Source organism: Mus musculus, chromosome 10 (genome assembly GCF_000001635.26).
Source record: "Mus musculus strain C57BL/6J chromosome 10, GRCm38.p6 C57BL/6J".
Classification (NCBI taxonomy): Eukaryota; Metazoa; Chordata; class Mammalia; order Rodentia; family Muridae; genus Mus; species Mus musculus.
This window is the reverse complement of record NC_000076.6, coordinates 33339524-33360317: the sequence shown is the minus strand read 5'-3', so window position 1 is coordinate 33360317 and position 20794 is coordinate 33339524. Positions and strand designations below refer to the sequence as shown.

Below are 20794 nucleotides of genomic sequence, written 5' to 3'. Positions count from 1 at the left end.
AATCCATGATGCGAATGGTTCAGTGGTCTACCATGAGTCTGTAAGTGTTTATTGCCCTTCTCCCCTGTTTGGCCCTTGTTTCATGGTTTTATCCCATCCTGATTTGTTTTTCTTTTTTGTATTTTATTTTATTTATTTTATTTTATTGTAGTTTAGTTTAGTTTAATTATTCCTTAGATGTCTGTTTTTTTTTCTCAGAAAATGTATTGATAATGATAGAATAGAGAGTTGCAAGATCTGAGAAGAGTAAGGGAAGAGAAAATGACAATCAAAATACATTGTATAAAACATTTTCAGTAAAAGAAAACAAAATACTTATCAATTGTTATATGTATTTATGATTAAATCTGGAAGGAGAGGGAATGAACATGATAAAAATATATATCCTATTAAATGGCACCGTGCAGAATGAAAAAGGATTTTCACCAATTCCACATCTTATAGATGACTAATATCCAAAATACGTAAAGAGCTCAAAAAGCCAGACATCAACAAACAAATCAGTTCAATTAAAAATAGGGTATAAATTTTAACAGAGAATTCTCAATAGAGGAATCTCATATAGTTGAGGAAAACTTAAGAAATGCGTAACATATTTAGCCATCAAGGAAATTCACACCAAAACTATTTTGAGACTCCTTCTTACACCTGTCAGGATCAACTCATAGTGCCAAGGATTTGGAGTAAAAGGAACACTTTTCCATTGTTGCTTGGAGTGCAAATCCATAGAGCCACTATGGAAATCAATATGGCAGTTCCTTGGAAAAATGGGAATCAATCTTCCTCAAAAACAAGCTATTCCACTCTTGGGAATATAACCAAAAGACACTCCATCCTATCAGAAAGACACTTGCTCAACTCTGCTATATTCATGCTAGCTTTATTAATAATAGACAGAAACTAGAAACAACCTAGGTGTTCCTCAACTGAAAAAAAAAGATATAAAAAATGTGGTATATTTACAAAATTGAGTATTATCCAGCAGTTAGGAAAAAAAAAAAAAAAAAAAAAAAAAAAACAAAGGGCATCATGAAATTTGAAGGCAAGGAGATACAAATAGATAAAAAATCTTCCTGTGTCAGGCAACACCAACCCAGACAGACAAACATGATGCATACTCACTTCTAGCTGCATATGTATCAAAAGATGGCCTAGTCAGCCATCACTGGGAAGAGAGGCCCATTGGACTTGCAAACTTTATATGCCCCAGTACAGGGGAATGCCAGGGCCAAAAAGGGGGAGTGGGTGGGTAGGGGATTGGGGGTGGGTGGGTATGGGGAACCTTTGGGAAAGCATTGAAAATGTAAACGAGGAAAATACCTAATTAAAAAAAAAATAAGTTGATACTATCTGATAAGTAAAGTTCAATTAAACTACAATCCACAGATTCAAAGAAATTAGATTAAAAGGAGAGGTTTAGGAAGGAAGAAGCATGGATCTCCTAAGGAAAGAAAAATTGAGTAGATTTCTTGGGTAGACTAGGAGTAAGTGAAGATGAGAACCAGAGGAATTGGGTAAGGGAGAGAGGGACAGAGGGAGAAACATAGGCCAGAAGATTGGAATAAGTGAGCTAGTGGAAACTTCCTGAAGCCTATGAGGGTAACCCTAGCTAGAACTTCTACTAATGCAGGATATGGAGCCTGAACAGGCCATCTTCTGTAACCAAGCTAGTCTTCCAGTGGTGGGACTAGGACACTAATCCAGTCACAAAGCCTTCCACCCACATCCTGTCCTTACTGAAAGATATGCTGGGGAAAAGGTGGTTCATAGCTTGGGGTAATGGTCAACCAATGATTTGTCTACATTGAGACATATGCCTGACATTGCCTGAGCCAGATAGCTCAGAGTAGAACAAAACATGACTGACAAAAAATTAAGTAAATAAGTAAATAAATAACATAAAAAGTAAATGAAATTCTTCTTTTTTTCTTTTTTTTCCTTTTTTCCAATTTTTATTAGATATTTTCTTCATTTACATTTCAAATGCTATCCTGAAAGTCCCCTATCCCCTTAACCCCCCCCCCCACTTCCCTATCCACCCACTCCCACTTCTTGGCCTTGGTGTTCTCCAATAATGGGGCATATAAAGTTTGCAAGACCAAGGGGCCTCTCTTCCCAATGATGGCTGACTAGGCCATCTTCTGCTACATATGAAGCTAGAGACATGAGCTCTGGGGGTACTGGTTAGTTCATATTGTTGTTCCCCCTATAGGGTTGCAGACCCCTTCAGCTCCTTGGGTACTTTCTCTAGCTCCTCCATTGGGGGCCCTGTGTTCCATCCAATAGATGACTGTGAGCATCCACTTCTGTATTTGCCAAATTATTCTTAATGATATTCTGTTATGTTCTTAGATAAGTGCCCAATAATCATCAGAGAGGCTTCTTAGCAGCCAATGCAGGTAGACGCAGAGACCCACACCCAAATGTTAGACAGAGTTTGGGAAACCCAGCAGTAGAGGTGGAGGAAGGATCACAGGAGCCGGGAAAGGGGGCTGAGGACATCAGAACACAGCCCACAAAATCACCTAAGCAGGGCTCACAGGGTCTCAAAGATGCTTACAGGACAATCATAGAACCTACATTTGTCTGTGCTAGGCTCTCTGCATACATGTTGTAGTTGTATTGGGATTTTTGTGGAACTCCAAAGCGTGGGAACAGGGGCTTTCTCTGATATTTTAAAACCCGTTTATGGAGTTCTTTTCCTCCTACTGGGTTGGCTCTTCTAGCCTTGATAGATAGGTTTATTTCTAGACTTTTTATATCTTTTTTATGCCATGTCTCACTGATATCATTGTGATGGCTGCCTTTTTAAAAAGTGAAATGGAAGAATAATGGGTCTAGGAAAGAGGGTAGGTGGAGTAGGGAACTGGGAGGAAGGGAAGAAGGGGCTGCAGTCAAGATGTAGTCTATGAGAGAAGAATAAAAAATTTAAAATAAAATAAAATTTGGAATACTTAAAAAAATCCTTAAAATTAATAGACTTATTTTCTTATTTTCTTTAATTTAAAATGTTCAAACGAATCCCAAGAGGAGGAAAAAGAGTCAGAGATATGCCCATGCCCAATGTTATGAGTCCCCCCATGAACAACAAGTTCAAAGTCTTAACACATATGCAGAAGACCCGCCCAGGCACTGTGCTTGAAGCTTCAGACTCTGATGTGCATCCCAATCTAAAGTGAATATTCAGCTTAATAGATAAGCCTGCCAAGGAGGAGAATACTTGGACAAAATGGCCAGGTGCGAAATTGTGAATTGTATTATGGTGAACAAACAAGTGTCTTGCCAAAGGATAATTCCTTTATAGGTTTGTTTATAGGTATTTAAGAAGTAAATAAAATACTTTTCTCTTAAAAAAAAAACAATGTGCATGATTAAATGCCTTTGATAATTCTGACATATCACTTGTGAGGAGCAAAAAATTGTGTGACACACACACACACACAGACACACACACACACACACACACACACACACACACACAGACACACACACAATATCCTAAGTCTAAGAAACATAATGATGTTGATCAACTACTTCTACTATGTACAGACAAAATAATAAAAATAATAAGCATAATAGAGATAAAACTTAATCTTTCGTGATATATATTTAAACAATGCAAAGACTTTTGCGTGTGACTTGAGAAAGAATCATCTCTCCCATAGTAATTAGGCTGAAGTATTTTAAAAAAAGTCTAAGAACAAGAACTGTAACTCCCCCAGAAATAAGTACAGCAATTTCTCATATGATTGGCTGAATTATAATACAAGTATATGCCCTAGCCTCAAAGAACATTCACAAAAAATAGGACCCAGTAACTTGAGGTGGAGCTTAAGGGCAGGATCTGTAGAGACTGAAGATACTGATCTCTGAGATTTTCATGGGTCATTTTGACTAAAGCAAGTTTTGTCTCTGTTCTATGCAGTATTCCAGTCTTGCCAGGGGGAATTAATCTACTGTCTATCAAGCCAGTAATGAAGTTTTCTAAATGTGATACAAAGCAAAATGGTGCTGATGCTTCACACACACACACACACACACACACACACACACACACACACAATCTCACGCACGTTCACGTGCCTCTGTGTGTGTGTGTGTGTATGTGTGTATGTATGTATGTAGTATATATCTGCCAGTGTATATTCATGTGTAATCATGCACACATGTGATATATGCTTGTGTACATATATATGTGGTTGTGTGACATGTGCATGAAGGTGCATATACACAGAAAAGATGTTAACATAAGTTGCCTTTCTCCATAGGTCTTCACTTTATTTTTTTAAAGCAGAATCATTCCCTGATGCAGGAGATGAATGGTGTGTTAGCACTACTGGGTAGTGGAAACCCAAATATCTTCCTGCTTCTGTCTCTCTAGCATTTGGAATATAGACACATGCACATCTAGTCATTCCACAGTTGATGGGATCCAAGCTCAGGAATTCTTTATTTTGTGGGAAGTATTGGTTCTAAGTAGAATATTTAATTGCTCTTTTTATGTCATATTTTATGGTGGGAGCCACCGCTGTTCAACTGAATAATTAAAATATAACAAATCTAATTGCATTTCACACTAGCAATGGATGGGTAATATAGGAAAACCATACAGGAGAACACAGGAAATGAAATCATTAAGATGTCTGGTTCACATATACCACTGGCTAATTCATCATGGTATTTCTAGAAGTAGATAGAGAGCTACTAAATGTATGCTCCATCTAGATAAGCAGAAAATTTTCAGGAGAAGTGAATTAAAGGCTGCTTTGAGTCAGAGCAACAAAAAAATCATGACTCTTGAACAAATTGAGCCAGTTTCTAGGCCCAGAATACTGAATATAAGAGTGGCTAAGTTCTATTAAGGAAACACCTTCTTATAATACTGAAAGTTTTGCTTTGAATATTTATCCTCAAAGAGACCTATTACTGGGGTAATTGTACATTGGTAAAATACAATAAACAGACCTCTAAGAGCCTGCTATAGACTGGCAACGAGTCAACATTAATTACAGACGACTGCACATAGTGTTGTATCCCCCCAGTTGATGCAAAATCATAAGGAGATCAGAGTCAGTTTAGCCAATATCTGACTAATAGTGCGTTCTTATGGTCTTCAAACTCAACCTGTGGTTATTTCTACAGTTACAGAGTGCATAATTTGTATAGATACAGTTTTAATTTGAAAAAAAAATGTTGGTTCCCTGATCTATTTTTGAAACAGCTAAGTAGAAGGCATTAAAAGAAAATCTATGAGAGAAAATAATGAACCATAAATTACCTTTCATCCTTAGAAAGTTTACACAAATTAGCATTATCATTAAAGACCTGAATCATAGTTTTCACCATGTATCCATTTATTTCTATTTATCTTGTATATAAAATGGATGGAGAATGATAGATGATCATATTGAACTTAATCAGATAGTGACTCCAGCTGAATCTCTTCTATTACATGGTGGTTACTAAGGAGATTAACATATCTCCTAGTATATCTGACATATATCTACTAATCTTGCATATACACTGTTTTCTTCATTCCTGTCCATGAGCAAACAAGCAATTTGCTTTCAGATGGAAAGACTGTATTTGACAACCTCAAGAATGTAGTAATTCTCTAGCCCTGCATCACTGCTTACTGCATAGGGATGTTGCTCCTCCATACCTTCAACAGGATATTACAATGGTCACTCATACTGATACTCAAGCAAGTAAACAGGGGTAGCAGCTACTATTTACTTGTTGATAAATCCCATGAGTGTCAAGAGGACTGGAAGAAAAGCCAACAAAATCCAAAAGCCAGCTATATTACTAAAATTTCTGGAGTTCCAGTGATATTCAGCATTTAAATGTTCATGTTCTTTTTAAGGTGAAGGATAAATTGTTGCATATGGGACCAGCTACCATCAGGAAGGAACTGCAGCATTTAAAAGGAGTATTTGAATTTTGAAGGAAGCACATGTTTCAATTTTGGGTGTTACGCTCCTCAATAAACCAAGAGACTCTAGATGTTTCTATTTTGTCATGTAGGCCCAGAAAAAGAGAAGCTCTGTAGCACATCCAAGCCACATCATACAATAGACCTGATAGTATTTGAGGTGCTAATGTCAGTTAGCAATGCTATTCAGGGAGTATAATTAACTTCTATAAGAAATACAAGTTGAGGCCAGTAGAATTTGCCAAAAAGGTTTGGTCATCATCTACAGAAAGCTAATCTCTCTCAAATAGACATTTCTTGAACTGCTTCTTGGTCTTAAAGGAAACCAAACATCTGAAAATAAGAAACAAGCCACCAGGTTAACATTCAATTAAAGTTGCCCCTTGTGAGCTCTGTGTTACCTGATCCACTAAGCTGTAACAGTGGATAAACACAACATCAAATATAAGTAGTATACATAATATGCCCTCAGTAGAATATGCAGTGAGTTGCATGGAGACTATTCAAATGTCTATTATGCATACTCCTGCTATGATGCCTTCTGTCCCCAGCCATACACCTATGGCCTCAGGATATATGTCTTAACAGATGATACTACATGTTCTGCAGGCACCACCCAGAAGTCGAGAGTGGTAGGAGTATACCCTCTTTCTAGGACAATCTTGAAGGTCATCAATGAAGAGAAATCAAGACACTGGGCAGGATATGACACTGGTCCATACATTTTTCTAACAAGGAAAAAAATCAGGTATGTGATTACATATTGATTTAAGAGTTGTAGTTAATTGTGTGGCTATATGGCTGAGGACATAAAAGAATGTGAAAATATTTGTGTATTGTGTAAATTCTCACCAAAAGGTGACCACAGCAAAGAGAGACTTTTTGGCTATCCTTAATTGTCCTATGGGCCTATCAGCAAAGTTGACATGTGTGGAGAGCCTTTTTGGGGTGCCTCTTGGCAGGAGTCTGACATTGGCCAAGGACAAGGAAATGGGATTCAGGCAAGACTCTGACATTGGCCATTGCAAGGAGTAAGCTCAGGTAGGAATCTGACTTTAAAGAATAACAACAAAGAAAGTTCAGGGAGGTACCTGACATTGGCCAAGGACAAGGAAGTAAGAATCTGGTTTTAGGTTAGAACAAAGAAGTAGGCTCAGATATCTTGATCATCCATAGAAACAGCTATCACTGGAGTGACCATGGGGTTTTGTGTTTATTGTCTTGCTTGTTCCATGACTATTGTCCTTTTAGTTTCTTATTGTACTGCTCTCCCTTAATACTTGCATGTAATTAAAATGGTATAAAAAGCGGAGTGGGAAAATTAAATTTGCCTTCAGTCTCAGAATTGACTGGGGTCACACTGCAGCATTGTCTAATTGTCTCTTTCTTTTCAATCCTTGCTCCTGAGCGGGCTTAGTCAGACATGATGGCAGGCAACATAGACTTCTACTCAGCAAAGAGCTGAACTGATGAATACTGCTGAGTGCCAAATCTGCCAGCAGCAAAGACTATATAATTAAGCCCCTAATGTGGTACTGTGTTCCAGGGTGAGCAGCCAGTGAAATGGTAATGGTTGATTGTATTGGACTTCTTCCATGATAGAAGTATTTTGTCATTTTAAAATATATTTAAATCTGGCATGAGTTTGCATTTCCTGCATGCAATGCTCCTGCAGAATTATTATCCATGGACTGACACTTCTGCAGGTAGGAGTGTCATTAAGAGTGGAGAAAATATGAAATGAATAGCTAAAATTAATAGTCAAAACTTCGAGTACCATATAGAAGCCTTTCAAGTCTTCAGGTTGAGGTTGGGTCTGCTGAGGCTATGAGCTTAAATGACTAACCATCTAAAGGGTCCTTTACCTCTAGATAGATGTCTATCACTGGACTATACAGTTCCTATAGTAGCTTCGAGTCTAGTGAATCATCTTTTGTATTATGCACATTCTACTGGTTCTGTCTCTCTAGAAAATTCTTGTCCAATACATTCAAACAATCTTACTGAAAATGCTGATATTCTGTATGGAAAAGAATGACATCTTGAATATCATGTTTATCTTTTAATTTCAAATTTTAATGGAAAATTCATCAAGCCTTGTTTTATGGTTAATAAACTTTAGAAATAAATGATTCATTTAAGTAAGAAGACTTTTCTCTCTGTCAGGTACCAAAAGAAAGACCTAATCAATCAAGTTTTCTTCATAAAACATAGAGTACCTCAAACTTTCTTTTCTGTTGAAAGAATACATTTACTTTTCTCTACTTTTGAAGATATTTATTGTAAGAAGGTGGGGAAAGTAGATTTGTATTATACAACTTCAGAAAAGTCAATCATTGTATTATAAAACATATAGAAATGCAATCAATGACAAAGAAACAAAAGCTTATTTTATGTTTATTTATTTATTACAGGGGCAGGGCATACGTAGCTCTGAGTGTTTGTAGAATATAATTTTGCCTGAATTGTTTTGTTCCTTCTTCCATGTGTGTTCCAAGGATCAAATCCCAGTTTCAAGACTTTTCAACAGGCACCTCTACCTGCTGTACAATCTTAATGGACAACTACCTTTACTCTTAGATGATAATAATGGATTTAGCTAGGCTTGAGCTGGAGTAGGAAGAAAAAAAGGTTTGCTTTATTTTCATTATTCATTGAATTTTATTATTGTTCTTTAAAGATACCTTAGACCTTAAATGTTCCCTATCTTCCTTTCTCACTCTATCACCCTCATAGTTTAATGTATGTCCTTAAAATCTCAGGCAATGAATATTATCTAAATGTGGAGGATGCTGGTAAGGAGGTGGTGAGTTGTATGTGACTTTAAAAGTACCTGATGCCACGTTTACATACCTGTCTAGGATGCAGTCCCCTAGCTTGGAATAATATAACACTATTTTGATGTATGTAATGTCACCAGTCAAAGGTCACTTGTATGTTAAAGGTACTATTTGAAAAGGACAGAAACAACAGAATGTATCAATATCTATAGAACAGAAAGTACTATTCATTAGATCCTTGCATGTATATGGTAGAAAGGTAGGAATGTCACTTTTCTAATCAATTCTCAGATGAACGTAAAATATTTAATAGTAAGTGCATCCATCTGCATTGAAATATAAATATACATCTAACAGATCTGTTTAGGAGTATGTGCAATATAGTGCATATATAAAACTGTATCATGTATAAAGGTCAATTTAAAAAACAATATGCAAGACAGATTATGGGGATTCTATTAGCCATTTTAATGAGGTTGGACCTTATGAATAGCTAGAAGAAAGAATTTCAAGTGATTTGTTCAGTGTTTTGGCTCTGGAGATTTCCTATGGCCTTTGCAAGTTTTAATATAAATATACGTATGTGAGGCCAGTCACAGATCAGAACAGTAATCCAGGAAGAAGACAATAAAGGTTTGACTGTACTGATAGGGTTATGAATACAAACACACACACAGGAAATATTTATGAAGTAAAAATGGGAATACATTAAGATTATATGAAAATAAGGACGTATTCGAAATAAAGAGAAAATGGAAAATTGTTCTCTCGTAAGGTAAAGAGTAGATAATGAAAAGCAAATGGGGAGGAAAGAGTAGCCAGTTTAAGATAACGAGGGAAGAGCCTTAAGTTGTTAATTAAACAGTTGAAAACAGAAGTCTGAAATGCATAGTAAAATCAGAAATGGAGACACAATTTGGATCTTCAGAATTTAGAGTAGATTTGTGATCTTGGCATATGTATACCACAAGTCAAGACAGAATTTAAAGCCTAAGTTAATAATAGAGTCTCTGGGATGCCAACTGTTAAGTATCTACACAGTAAAAGTACGTAAATATTTCATAAGTTCAGATTCTGATGAAAATTAAAGAATAGTTTGCCTTAGAAAATTCTCCCCAGACAAAGGTGCAGAGACAAAAAGTGAAATTTCATGCTGAGGAATTTAATTATTCACAAACTAACAGGTTTCCTTGCTTCAGAGAAAGAAAGAGCATTAGCATTCACCATAGCAGCTCTGTCATGCCACATCTTGAGACCAAGTTCTCCTCCTGAGTTATGGATCCTCATATATGTCCTGCAAAGCCCCACTGCCTTGCCTTGCTCTATTGCTGAGACCCAAGGTGCTCTCACAGATCATTCTTACCAGGATCACATTGCAAATACCTCTGTTATAGAAGGCTTGCTTCTGAAGTCACTGCAAAGAAAATCTTTTGATGATTTCAAGGAAAGAATAAATTATAAACTGCTATGTCTCTTTATCTGAATTTATCTCCCATTTGGACTTCAGCCTCGAGCTACAGCTATACTGGAACATTTTTTACTGATAGTAAAAATAGAGTACATATTTTTTGAGTATTTTAGATTCAAGGATAGCATTATCTCCCATGTTTTATTTTATACAGAAAATGATATCCATAAGTTTATGCTGAGTGACTGTGAAAATAAGTAGAGATTTTTAAAATTCAAAACAGATGGTGTCAAATGAGGATTTAATATTATTCCTCTTCAAATAAAACATTAAATTGAAGCAATTTATACAGATTTAAGTTAGTACATTATACCTTAATTAGTACATTATAACTGAATTATTTGTAACTTTGAAAACATTACAACAATCACAAAATCAACATCATGTACAGTCTTTTGTTCAAAGTCAACTTGGAGACAAAAACAACCACTATTCAATTTCTTGTTTTTGTTAACTGTGAGAGATTAGAAGGTGGCAAATGCATGAGACAACAATAAATGTGCTACCTATGAGAGGAATGGGAATGTGTACATTATTAACAGTTGAAAAAAATCAGGTTTAATGTTGTTTTTAAATTTGTCAGCTATATAATTCCCTAACTGAGTTTGTTTCTGAGAGCTTTGGAAGCAATTTTCACTCTGCTCATTCTTTTCATTATCTGTCAAACTAATATGCAGAACCATATTTAAACAATAACAGAGATATAAGATTAAGATAAGATGGCAAAGTAGTTGGTTATAATTCTTGTTTATAAATATATTTTTCCTCTGTCATTTTGACTCTAAGATTTACAAAGTAAGCTCATTCAAACAAAAATATTTGCTAAGTTAAAAATTCATGACATCCTTAGTTAAGGACTCTTATGAGGTCCATAATTGATTATACAGTTTTGATTTTATATCACTGTTTATTCTACTTTGACATAGTGAAACTGCAAACTATGAATGCTTATATTTATGCCATGTTCAAGGTAAAAAGATTCTATCCTGCAAAATTCATCATGTCTTTGTTATTTATTGGTTATTTTATTTATTTGTGTTTCAAATGTTATCTACCTTTTCAGTTTCCCTTCCATAAGCGCCTGACCCCCTACTCCCTCCGCCTGCCTCTATGAGGGTGCTTCCCCACCTGTCCACCCACTCCTGCCTCAGCAGCCTAGCTTTCCCCTATCCTCGGTCATCAAGCCTCCACAGGTCTAAGGAGTTCCCCTCCCAGTAATGCCAGATAAGGCAATCCTTTGATACATTGCTGGAGCCATGTACTCTTTGGTTGGTGGTTTAGTCCCTGGAAGCTTTGGTTGATATTGCTGTTTTTCCTTTGAGGCTGCAAACCCCTTCAGCTCTTACAGTCCTTGCCCTAACTTCTCCATTGGGGCCCCTGCACTCAGTCCAATGTTTGGCTTTGTACATCCGCAATGCTATTGGTCTGGCCCTGGCAGAGCCTCTCAGGTGACAGCTATAACAGGCTCCTGTGAGTAAGCAGTTACCTGACTTGTTATCCACTGTGTAGATGTATCACATTTTCTTTATCCACTCTTCAGTTGACAAACATCAAGGTTGTTTTCAGTTTCTGGCTATTATGAATAAAGCCACTATGAACATAGTAGAGAAAGTACCCCTGATGTATAGTGGGACATCTATTGGATGTATACCCAGGAGTGGTATAGGAAGGACTTGTCCTGGTTTTCTAAAAAACTACCAAATGATTTCCAAAGTAGTTGTACAAGTTTGCCCTTCCACCATCAATAGAGGTGTGTTCTTCTTGTGCAACATCCTCAGCATGTGCTATTACTTGAGTTTTCCCACTAATTTATTTATTCATTTTATATTCCAATCATAGCACTGCCCCATCCTCCCTGTCTCTCTTCTCACAGCCCCTCCCCTTACCCTTCTACTACAGCAAGGGGGTAGTCCCCACCTTCATACCAACCCACCCTGGCATGTCAAGTCTCTGCAGGACTAGACACATTCTCTCCCATTGAGACCAGGCAAGTCAGCCAAGTTAGGGGAGCAGGACCCAGAGACAGGCAACAGAGTCAGGGTAAGCCTCTGCTCCAGTTGTAGGGAGTCCCATGTGAAGACCATTTTGCACATCCACTACATATATGCAGAGCACCTACGTCTAGCCCACATATGCTTTTTAGTTGGTGATTCAGTCTCTAGAAGTCCCCAGGGGTAGAGGTGTTTTGACTACCTCTGAGGTAATTTATAATTTATTCTTTCCTTGAAAACATAAAAAGATTTTTGTCTGCATGTGAGAGGAAAGGGAGTGTGTACACACGTGTTAAGATGAGAAAAATCAGTTGAATGTTAGTCTTCTTTTGGAGGCCCTAACCCTCAAACATTCCACAAGGCTTCCCAGAGCTCAGTGTAATGTTTGGTTGTGGGTCTGTGTATCTGTTTCAGTCAGCTGCTGGATGGAACCTCTCAGAGGACAGTTATATTAAGCTTCTATCTGTGAATCCATGCTGAGAGAAAAATATAGCCCAAGGCTCTAATGTAGTTGAAAAAGAAAGGCAAGCCAGCAATGTGTCCATATAGATCTTTTCAACCTTTCCACCCACACATTCCCCACCCCCACCCCAGCCCAAAATTAGCAGGGACTGCTATTATATTCATCTATGTCTGTCTCAAACAGGGCAACTGTGTATGTAACAGTGACAAATATAGCTGTCAACAGTGTCTTCATATGTTGTATCATTGTAACAAGGTTTTGAAGAACAAACAGACATCAAAGTTTCATAGTCTATCCCTGTGAATCCACTACCCATGAGTTTTTGACCTGAGCCATTCTGACAGGTGTAAGATGGAATCTTAGGGTTCTTTTCATTTGTATTTCCTTGATGACTAAGGACATTGAACATTTCTTTAAGTACTTCTTGGCCATTTGAGATTCCCCTTTTTAGTTCTGTAACCTGTTTTTAGTTGGGTTACTTGGGTTCTTGGTACCTAATTTCTTGAGTTCTTTATATATTTTGGATAGATCTTTTCTCAATCTGTAGGCTATTGTTTTGTCCTATTAACAGTGTTATTTGCCTTACAGAAGGTTTGCAGTTTCATGAGGTCCTGTTTATCAGTTGGTGATCTTAGAGCCTGAGCTATTGGTTCAGGAAACTGTCTCCTGTACCAATGCATTCAAGTTATTTCTCCATTTTCTATTCTATTCTATTCTATTCTATTCTATTCTATTCTATTCTATTCTATTCTATTCTATTCTATTCTATTCAGAGTATCTGATTTTATGTTGAGGTATTTGACCCACTTGGGCTTGAGACTTGTACAAGGTGACAAATAGGGATTTATTTGCATTTGTATACAGGCAAACATCATGTTAGACCAGCAGCATTTATTGAAGACACTTTCTTTTTTTTTTCCATTGTAATGTTTTCTCTTCTTTATCAAAAATCAACTGTCCATGGGTATGTGAATTTATTTCTGGGTTTTTGATTCTATTCCATTGATAAATGTGTCTGTTTCTATACCAATACCATATAGTTTTTATCACTATTGCTTTGTAATACAGCTTGAAGTCAGGTATGTGGATTCATCCTGAAGTTCTTTTATTGGTCAGGATTGTTTTAGCTGTCCTGGGTTTTTTGTTTTCCATATGAAGTTGATAATTGCTCTTTTAAGGTCTCTAAAAATTGTGTCAGTATTTTGGTGCAAAATGCACTGAATCTGTAAATTGCTTTTCGTAAGATGGCCATTTTTACTATGTTAATCTTATTGAACCATGAGCATAGAAGATCTTTTCATCTTCTGATATCTTCCTTGATTTTTTCTTCAGAGATTTGATGTTCTTGTCATGCAGATATTTCACTTGCTTGATTAGAGTTACACCAAGATATTTTGTATTATTTGTGACTACTGTAAAAGGTGCAGTTTCTCTAATTACTTAGCTCATTTATCATTTTATATAAAGGAGAACAACTGATTTTTTTAAGTTAATTTTTATCCAGCTACTTTGATGAAAATATTTATCAGTTGTAGGAGTTCTATGATAAAATTTTTGTTCCCATATGTATACTATCATGTCATCTGTAAATAGCGATACTTTTACTTCTTTCTTTCCAATTTGTATACGCTTGATTTAGTTTTCTTGTTGCTCAGTGGATGGATATTGAGGATATTATCATGAATGAGGTAACCCCGAGCCAGAAAGACAAGAATAGCATGTACTAGCTTATAAGTGGACATTAGCATTAAGTAAAGGATAACTATGCTATAATCGACCAGCCCTAAGAAACTTGGGAAGCAAGGAAGGAGGCATTAGCCTCACTCAGAAGGGTAAACTATACAGGTATTACAGGTGGATAGAGAGAGGGAACTAGGTAGAAGAGGGGATGAGGAAGCAAACTAGGGTGGCAATCATGCATGAGGAGAAGGGCATAGAGTGGCTGGGAGGGAGAATGCCAATCAGTTGGGGGCATCTCTGGGACTAGCTGGAGGTCTGAGCCAATGATATAGGGAGTCTAGCTGAGATTTCTATCAGAGGGAGACAAAGAAACTGAAGTGGCCACCTTCTGTAGCCAAGAAGGACTTCTAGAAGAGGTCCCACAAAATCTTCAACTGAAAATTTGTCCTGCACACAAGATGTGCAAAGATAAAGATGGAGCAGAGACTGAGGGAAGAGCCAACCAATGACTGCCTCAACTTGAAGCTCATTCCATATGAGAGAGTCAACCTCTGACACTGTTTAAGATACTCTGCTATGCTTACAGACAGGAACCTAACATAACTCTATCTGGAGAGGCTTTATCTAGACCCAGATGGAGGCACATTCATAGACCCACAGCCAAATATCAGGCTGATCTTGGGAAGTCTTGTGGAAGAGTGGGGTATGGAATTAAGCTAGCCAGAGGGTCAAGTATACAACAAGAATACCTAGAAAGTCAAATAACTAGGGACCATTGGGTCTCAGAGACTGGGCTGGACATAGACCATTTATACATTTGTGGCAAATATGCAACCTGTTATTCATATGGGTCCCTTAATAAGTGGAGCAGAGGCTAATGCAGTTTCTGTTCCCTGCCATTGGATCCCTTTTTGGACTGGTTGGGCCCCAGTGGGATAGCATATGCCTAGTCCTGCTGGTACAGATGTCCTAGGGTAGGGTGGTACCCAAGAAGGGACTCCCCTTCTCTGAGAAGAAGGGAAAGGGGCCATGGGGAGAGGCATCTCTAAGAGTAAGACTGGGAGAGGGGGTGGAGGACTATGATTGTGATATAAAATGAATTTAAAAAAAATAATTTTTGAAGAGGAAAAAAGCCTCAATCCATACATGTATCCAATGTCAGTAGCTCAATATTTGCTTATATAGACATAATTCTACTCTTCTCCCCCATCATTAATTACCCAAAGAGGATTATCCATAATTAAATTGCACAACAAAGCATATACTGGTTTCTGGACACAGTGTTGGTGTCACTTTTAGCTACAGATATAAATGCAGCATGTCTTCATCTTCCTTCTTGATCTTAAATTTTATCAGTAACTTGATCTTATTGACAGCATGTGAGGCCCAAATACCAATTTCCAGATTAATGACTTTACCTTATTCTCTATTAATACTTCCAGCCTATTCACAATACTATGACATCTCTTATTATTTATATCAACAAAAATGTAACAAGCCATGCCAGCACCTGACTACTACAGATGCAGACACTCACAGACAACCATAAAACTGAGCCTGGGCACCTTAATGGAAGAGCTAGGGGAACTATTGAAGGAGATGAAGGGGATTGCAACCCACAGGAAGAACAATATCAACTAACCATAGCTCCCAGAGCTCCTAGGGACAAAACTAACCAAAGAGTATACATGAACAGATCCATGGCTCCAGCTATACACATAGCAGAGGATGGCCTTATCTGGAATCAGTGAAAGGGGAGGCCCTTGGTCATGTGAAGGCTTGGTGCCTCAGCATAGGGGGATGTTAGAATGGAGAGGGGAAGAGTGGGTGTGTGGGTAGAGGAGCAACCTCATAGAGGCAAAGAGGAAGGGGGATATGTTGGGAGTAATGTGGAGGGAAATCTGGGAAGGGAGACAACATTTAAAATGTAAATAAATAAAATAATTAAAAATAATATGATACAACATAAAGCTACTTTAATTTAGGCTTCTGTCACTTATGGTTAAATTACACCAATTAAACATAATATGTACCTACATAGCACCATATAATCATGCCAATATAAATCAACTAATAGTAATATATGGAACACATTAATGAATGTGGTACATATGTTTATACATATAATGTTAGAAGGAACATGTAAATTAATGCCATGCATATTTTTTCCTTTTTTTATTACGTATTTTCTTCAATTACATTTCCAATGCTATCCCAAAAGTCCCCCACACCCCCCTCCCCACTCCCCTACCCACCCATTCCCATTTTTTGGCCCTGGCGTTCCCCTGTACTGGGGCATATAAAGTTTGCAAGTCCAATGGGCCTCTCTTTCCAGTGATGGCCGACTAGGCCATCTTTTGATACGAGAAAGTATCCAAGGAGCTAAAGAGATCTGCAACCCTATCGGTGGAACAACATTATGAACTAACCAGTACCCCAGAGCTCTTGACTCTAGCTGCCATGCATATTTTATTAGCTTTAAATTTTTATGTGTGTTTTATTTTTATATGTATATAGTATAGTATATAGTCTTTTAAATCTATGTGTTGAATCCAAATTCCTTATGGATAAATGAAATCATACTGCATTTAAGCAGAATACTTATAAAATTTTTCAAAAACTGTATTTCAATTTAGATATAGTTACAAACATTAATTTATAGATCTAGTAGGCCAAAACTGACTACAACAATGAACTAACCACAAAACTTTGTTAATGCAGATGCAGTAATAATCATGCAAAGTTTGTTTTTGTGTCAGTAAAATAGCAAAATCAGCAAGCAGAGCTCCTCTAACTGCACTACATAGACAGTAGTTAAAAGCTTCAGGATCAAGTTATAGTCATGTCAGCTTTATTTTTTTTTTCAGCTGTGTTTACCCTTTTTTGTTGAGGCAGCAGCAATCTCTTCCTTGGCTTGTTCAGCTTCTGCAAATTCAGTTATTTAAAGAATAAGCAATGGCTATCAGAGTCTTCTGAACAATAGCATAAAGTATTATAGTCAGACTACAATGTATTTAATCAAAACAAAATGCATATAGTGCCTGAGACACACAGGGGGTGGGGGAGTGGAGATAGGAAAGAGAAAGAATAAAACATTTGTATCATGTTTTGCTTTTTAATAAATGAGCTCTAGGTAAAGTTCCTTCCATGGTATAACTTTATGATATCAAAATTGTATTCTTATGTACTCTTAGTGCCGATAAAAAGTGCCTTATTAAACAAAAATAGTTGTTAAAGTATTAGTATTTAATTACAGTGTAAGTGATTTACAAATTTTGGAGAAGACCTTATAAAGGCCTTCTTTGTTCAGTTTTTAATTAGGTAGATGGTCAAGAATATTTGACTTAGGAAGCTGAGTATGAGCAGTATTAAACATTAGTCATAATATTATTTTTTTAAAAAATTCCATTGCTTCTTTCAGAAATAATAACAATTTAAAAGGCAAAACCTTTGTCATGTGGGACGCTTTTTTGAATATCTAATAAAGAAAATAAGAAGGCTGCACTAAAGATAAAATATGGAATCTGAGCCTAGAACAAAGTATTTCATTTTGAAACAAAAATAGGTGAAGCTTTCTACAGTTTGTAGGGGGAAGAGAAAGCATTGATGAAGTAATAAATCTTTGTAATGTTTCTCTTCTCATTTTATAAACATTTCATTATTTGAGGTGATTTTTATTATCATATATTTATACTTTTAGTTTTATTAGCATTTGCATATTATAACTACTTGTTATAGCATTTATTGGCAAAGATCTTAATTTTAGCATAACAAAATACATAATCTTTTTAAACTTACAGCTTAGATATTTTCTTAGAAGGTTTAAACCTCTCCCTGTGTTTCAAGAAAAATGTCTTTGTACTTCTCTACATATATATTTTAATGGACTTTTCTCATCTGGGGTGACAGCACTCCCTCTAATAGCCAAACACCCCCTAACTTAAAGCTCCATACCAGACATGAGAGTCTTGTTTTGAGTTGTTGGCCAGAGGGATCTATGTAAGCCCCTAAAACCTATTGCTCATGTCATTGGCTACAGCCCAGAGGTGAAAGCTAAGTCACTACTGCAGAAGATGCTATGCACTTCAGAAACAGGGTCCAGAGTTCCCTGAGCTAAACTTTACCTGAATGCTCCCTCCCTGCTCTAGATTCCATAGTACCAGAAAGCGCCTGACAAGCTTCCAAGGAAGAGAAGCAATGAACTGTTCTATCTAGCTATGATGCCTACAAATCATATCAATGATCATCATGGCTGAACAACTGTACATATTGGACATAATACCCTTTCAACAAGAGACATACCATGTCTGGTACTGAAAACCTAGCTAACTTTTCTTAGGAAGTCATGGTTACTGCGGAAGACTCTACAACTACTAGTTTAGTAAACCAGAATAATACCATATCCCTTGTTCTTTCAGAAAAACTTCAGTGGTTTTCAAATAATATTCCAATCTCTTGCTGCTCTTCCAATGATAAATACATAAATTCAAAATTCCCTTACTGTTTCTTCAGCTCCTCATCTGGGGCTGCTCCAAAATAATTCTGAAGTACATTTTAATAGAGGAGGACACTGAAGTTACTAATGTTGGCTGAACATATGAAAATATGTGCAGGGCTAAAATCAGAGAATGAAAAAATGTTTGTTGGCATTTTAAGTGAATTGATATAGACAACAGTTCATTTTTTTCTGGCCTAATGTAAATATTTGGTAATAACTCAATTGACTGAAGGTTATTTGTAGATAGCGTAAACTATGTGATCTACACTCTAAGTACTCAGTGTGGAAAGAATTAAAAACAGCCGCATTTCCAAAGACCATCAGAGAACTGATGTGTGGTATAACCTTTCACAATAAAATAGAGATGATGCCATCATATTTTTAGTAAGTAGTGTGAACATATTGTCCTTTGAAGAACCACCATGGATAGTATTACATTTGTTACATAATCTATACTCTAAAATCCCAACTGTCTTGCCATCTTCCTATTTAGAGATAACTAGTCATACTATCAACCACAGTACCATTCTATCCCATGTTAAAAGTGACACATTGTGGGACCATGAAAGGCAGCCTGTTTTCTGAGCAAACTAGGTTTAAACCCTGGAGAACCAAAAGATGAATGTGCAAGGGATGGAAGAAAGTTTGCCATATGCTCCCTGACACTAGGCTCCTGATATGAGGCCTCAGCTCCAAAGTTCTGTGGCTATCAGTCAAGTAGGTTATCCAAACTCCACCCCCACAATTATCAGGCAACAGCCAGGTATGATCCTCCAAATGGTTACCTGGTAACAGCAAGCTGCTTGCCCCTTCCTTTCTCCCTTGCTCTCTTACCTCTTATTCTGTTGCTCCCTTGCTGTCTCTTTCTCCGCCTTTCCTCCCCCCACCTCCATATTTCCACATGACCATGGCTGCCCTCTACTTCTCTACACTTCTTCCTTTCTCCGGCTTTCTACAATAAATGCCTGAAAACCATGGACAATCTCTTTTCGTCGCAGTGCTGGGGCAATGGAGCAGGTTTCCCTCTAATGAGCCACACATCTAACCTTCCTCCAGGAAGCCTCCCTGCTTTCCAGCCACAGCTGCGACCAACCCAAGCTACCCACTGAGCAAGCTGCCTGAGCCAGCCAGACTCTCTAGTCCCCATAGCAACCACACGGAGCTCTCTCCCCTTACCCTTTGTCCTTTGTCCCCAAGACCAGAGTCTGCATGAGGGTCCCCACTTTGTTCTCAGCTCTTCTGAGACATGCAGTGGCATCTGGAATGTCCAAGAACAAGAACCTGTCTCCCCTAGCCTCCGTGCAGTTCGGGGACCCAAGAACCAGCTCTTTCATGGTGTCCAGAGGTCTGTGGTACCCAAGTGTGAGAGCCCTAGTCCAGCAGGTCTGCAGGGACCACAGATTATGCCCTTTCCTCACCTCCAGAACAGGATCCCATGGCTTCTCACACTCCAATGCGGTTCCATGGGGTCCATGGCACAGTCAAACTTCCCGTGTCTCACCCAGTGGCCCTAACTTCGAGCAGGCATTAGACCCAATTTTTTACCCCACATCTGGCGACCAACATGTGGTAGAACCAGCTAAAGTGTACCCTCAGTCCAATGCCTGCCCAACGGCCCCTAGCCCCAAGAGAATGAAGGGCCCCATCTTTTACCCCACAACACATACATTCAAGTGAATACTTGAGGTGAAAAATGGGTCTTTGGACACATTTTTGGCTTGTGCTTGAATAGAGAAAAGATTCTACATCAACTTGTGGACACTCTGATTCTAGGTTTGGCATTTTTTGCCTCACTGAGGAATCTTTCTCCATCAACTTCACTTCATGACATTGTAGGGGTACTAAGAGCGCTTCATTAGAACTGTATCATTGAAACATGGAGGGGTTCTATTTTTGTCAAGTAGTACCCATAAGAACCTTTACTTTAAACCAATAAATGTTTCTCCTACAGCGATATTAACTATTCTGCATTACCTGAG

At 37.6% G+C, this 20794-nt stretch overlaps 1 protein-coding gene across 1 annotated transcript in view; it reads right to left on the bottom strand.

The window, feature by feature from the left end:
- Positions 1 to 20794, bottom strand: part of Trdn (triadin) — a 393227-nt gene that overhangs the window by 116392 nt on the left and 256041 nt on the right. The window contains exon 20 of the mRNA NM_029726.2: positions 17195 to 17242. Within this exon, the coding sequence (NP_084002.2) occupies positions 17195 to 17242 (48 nt within the window). The remainder of the gene's footprint in view (positions 1 to 17194; positions 17243 to 20794) is intronic.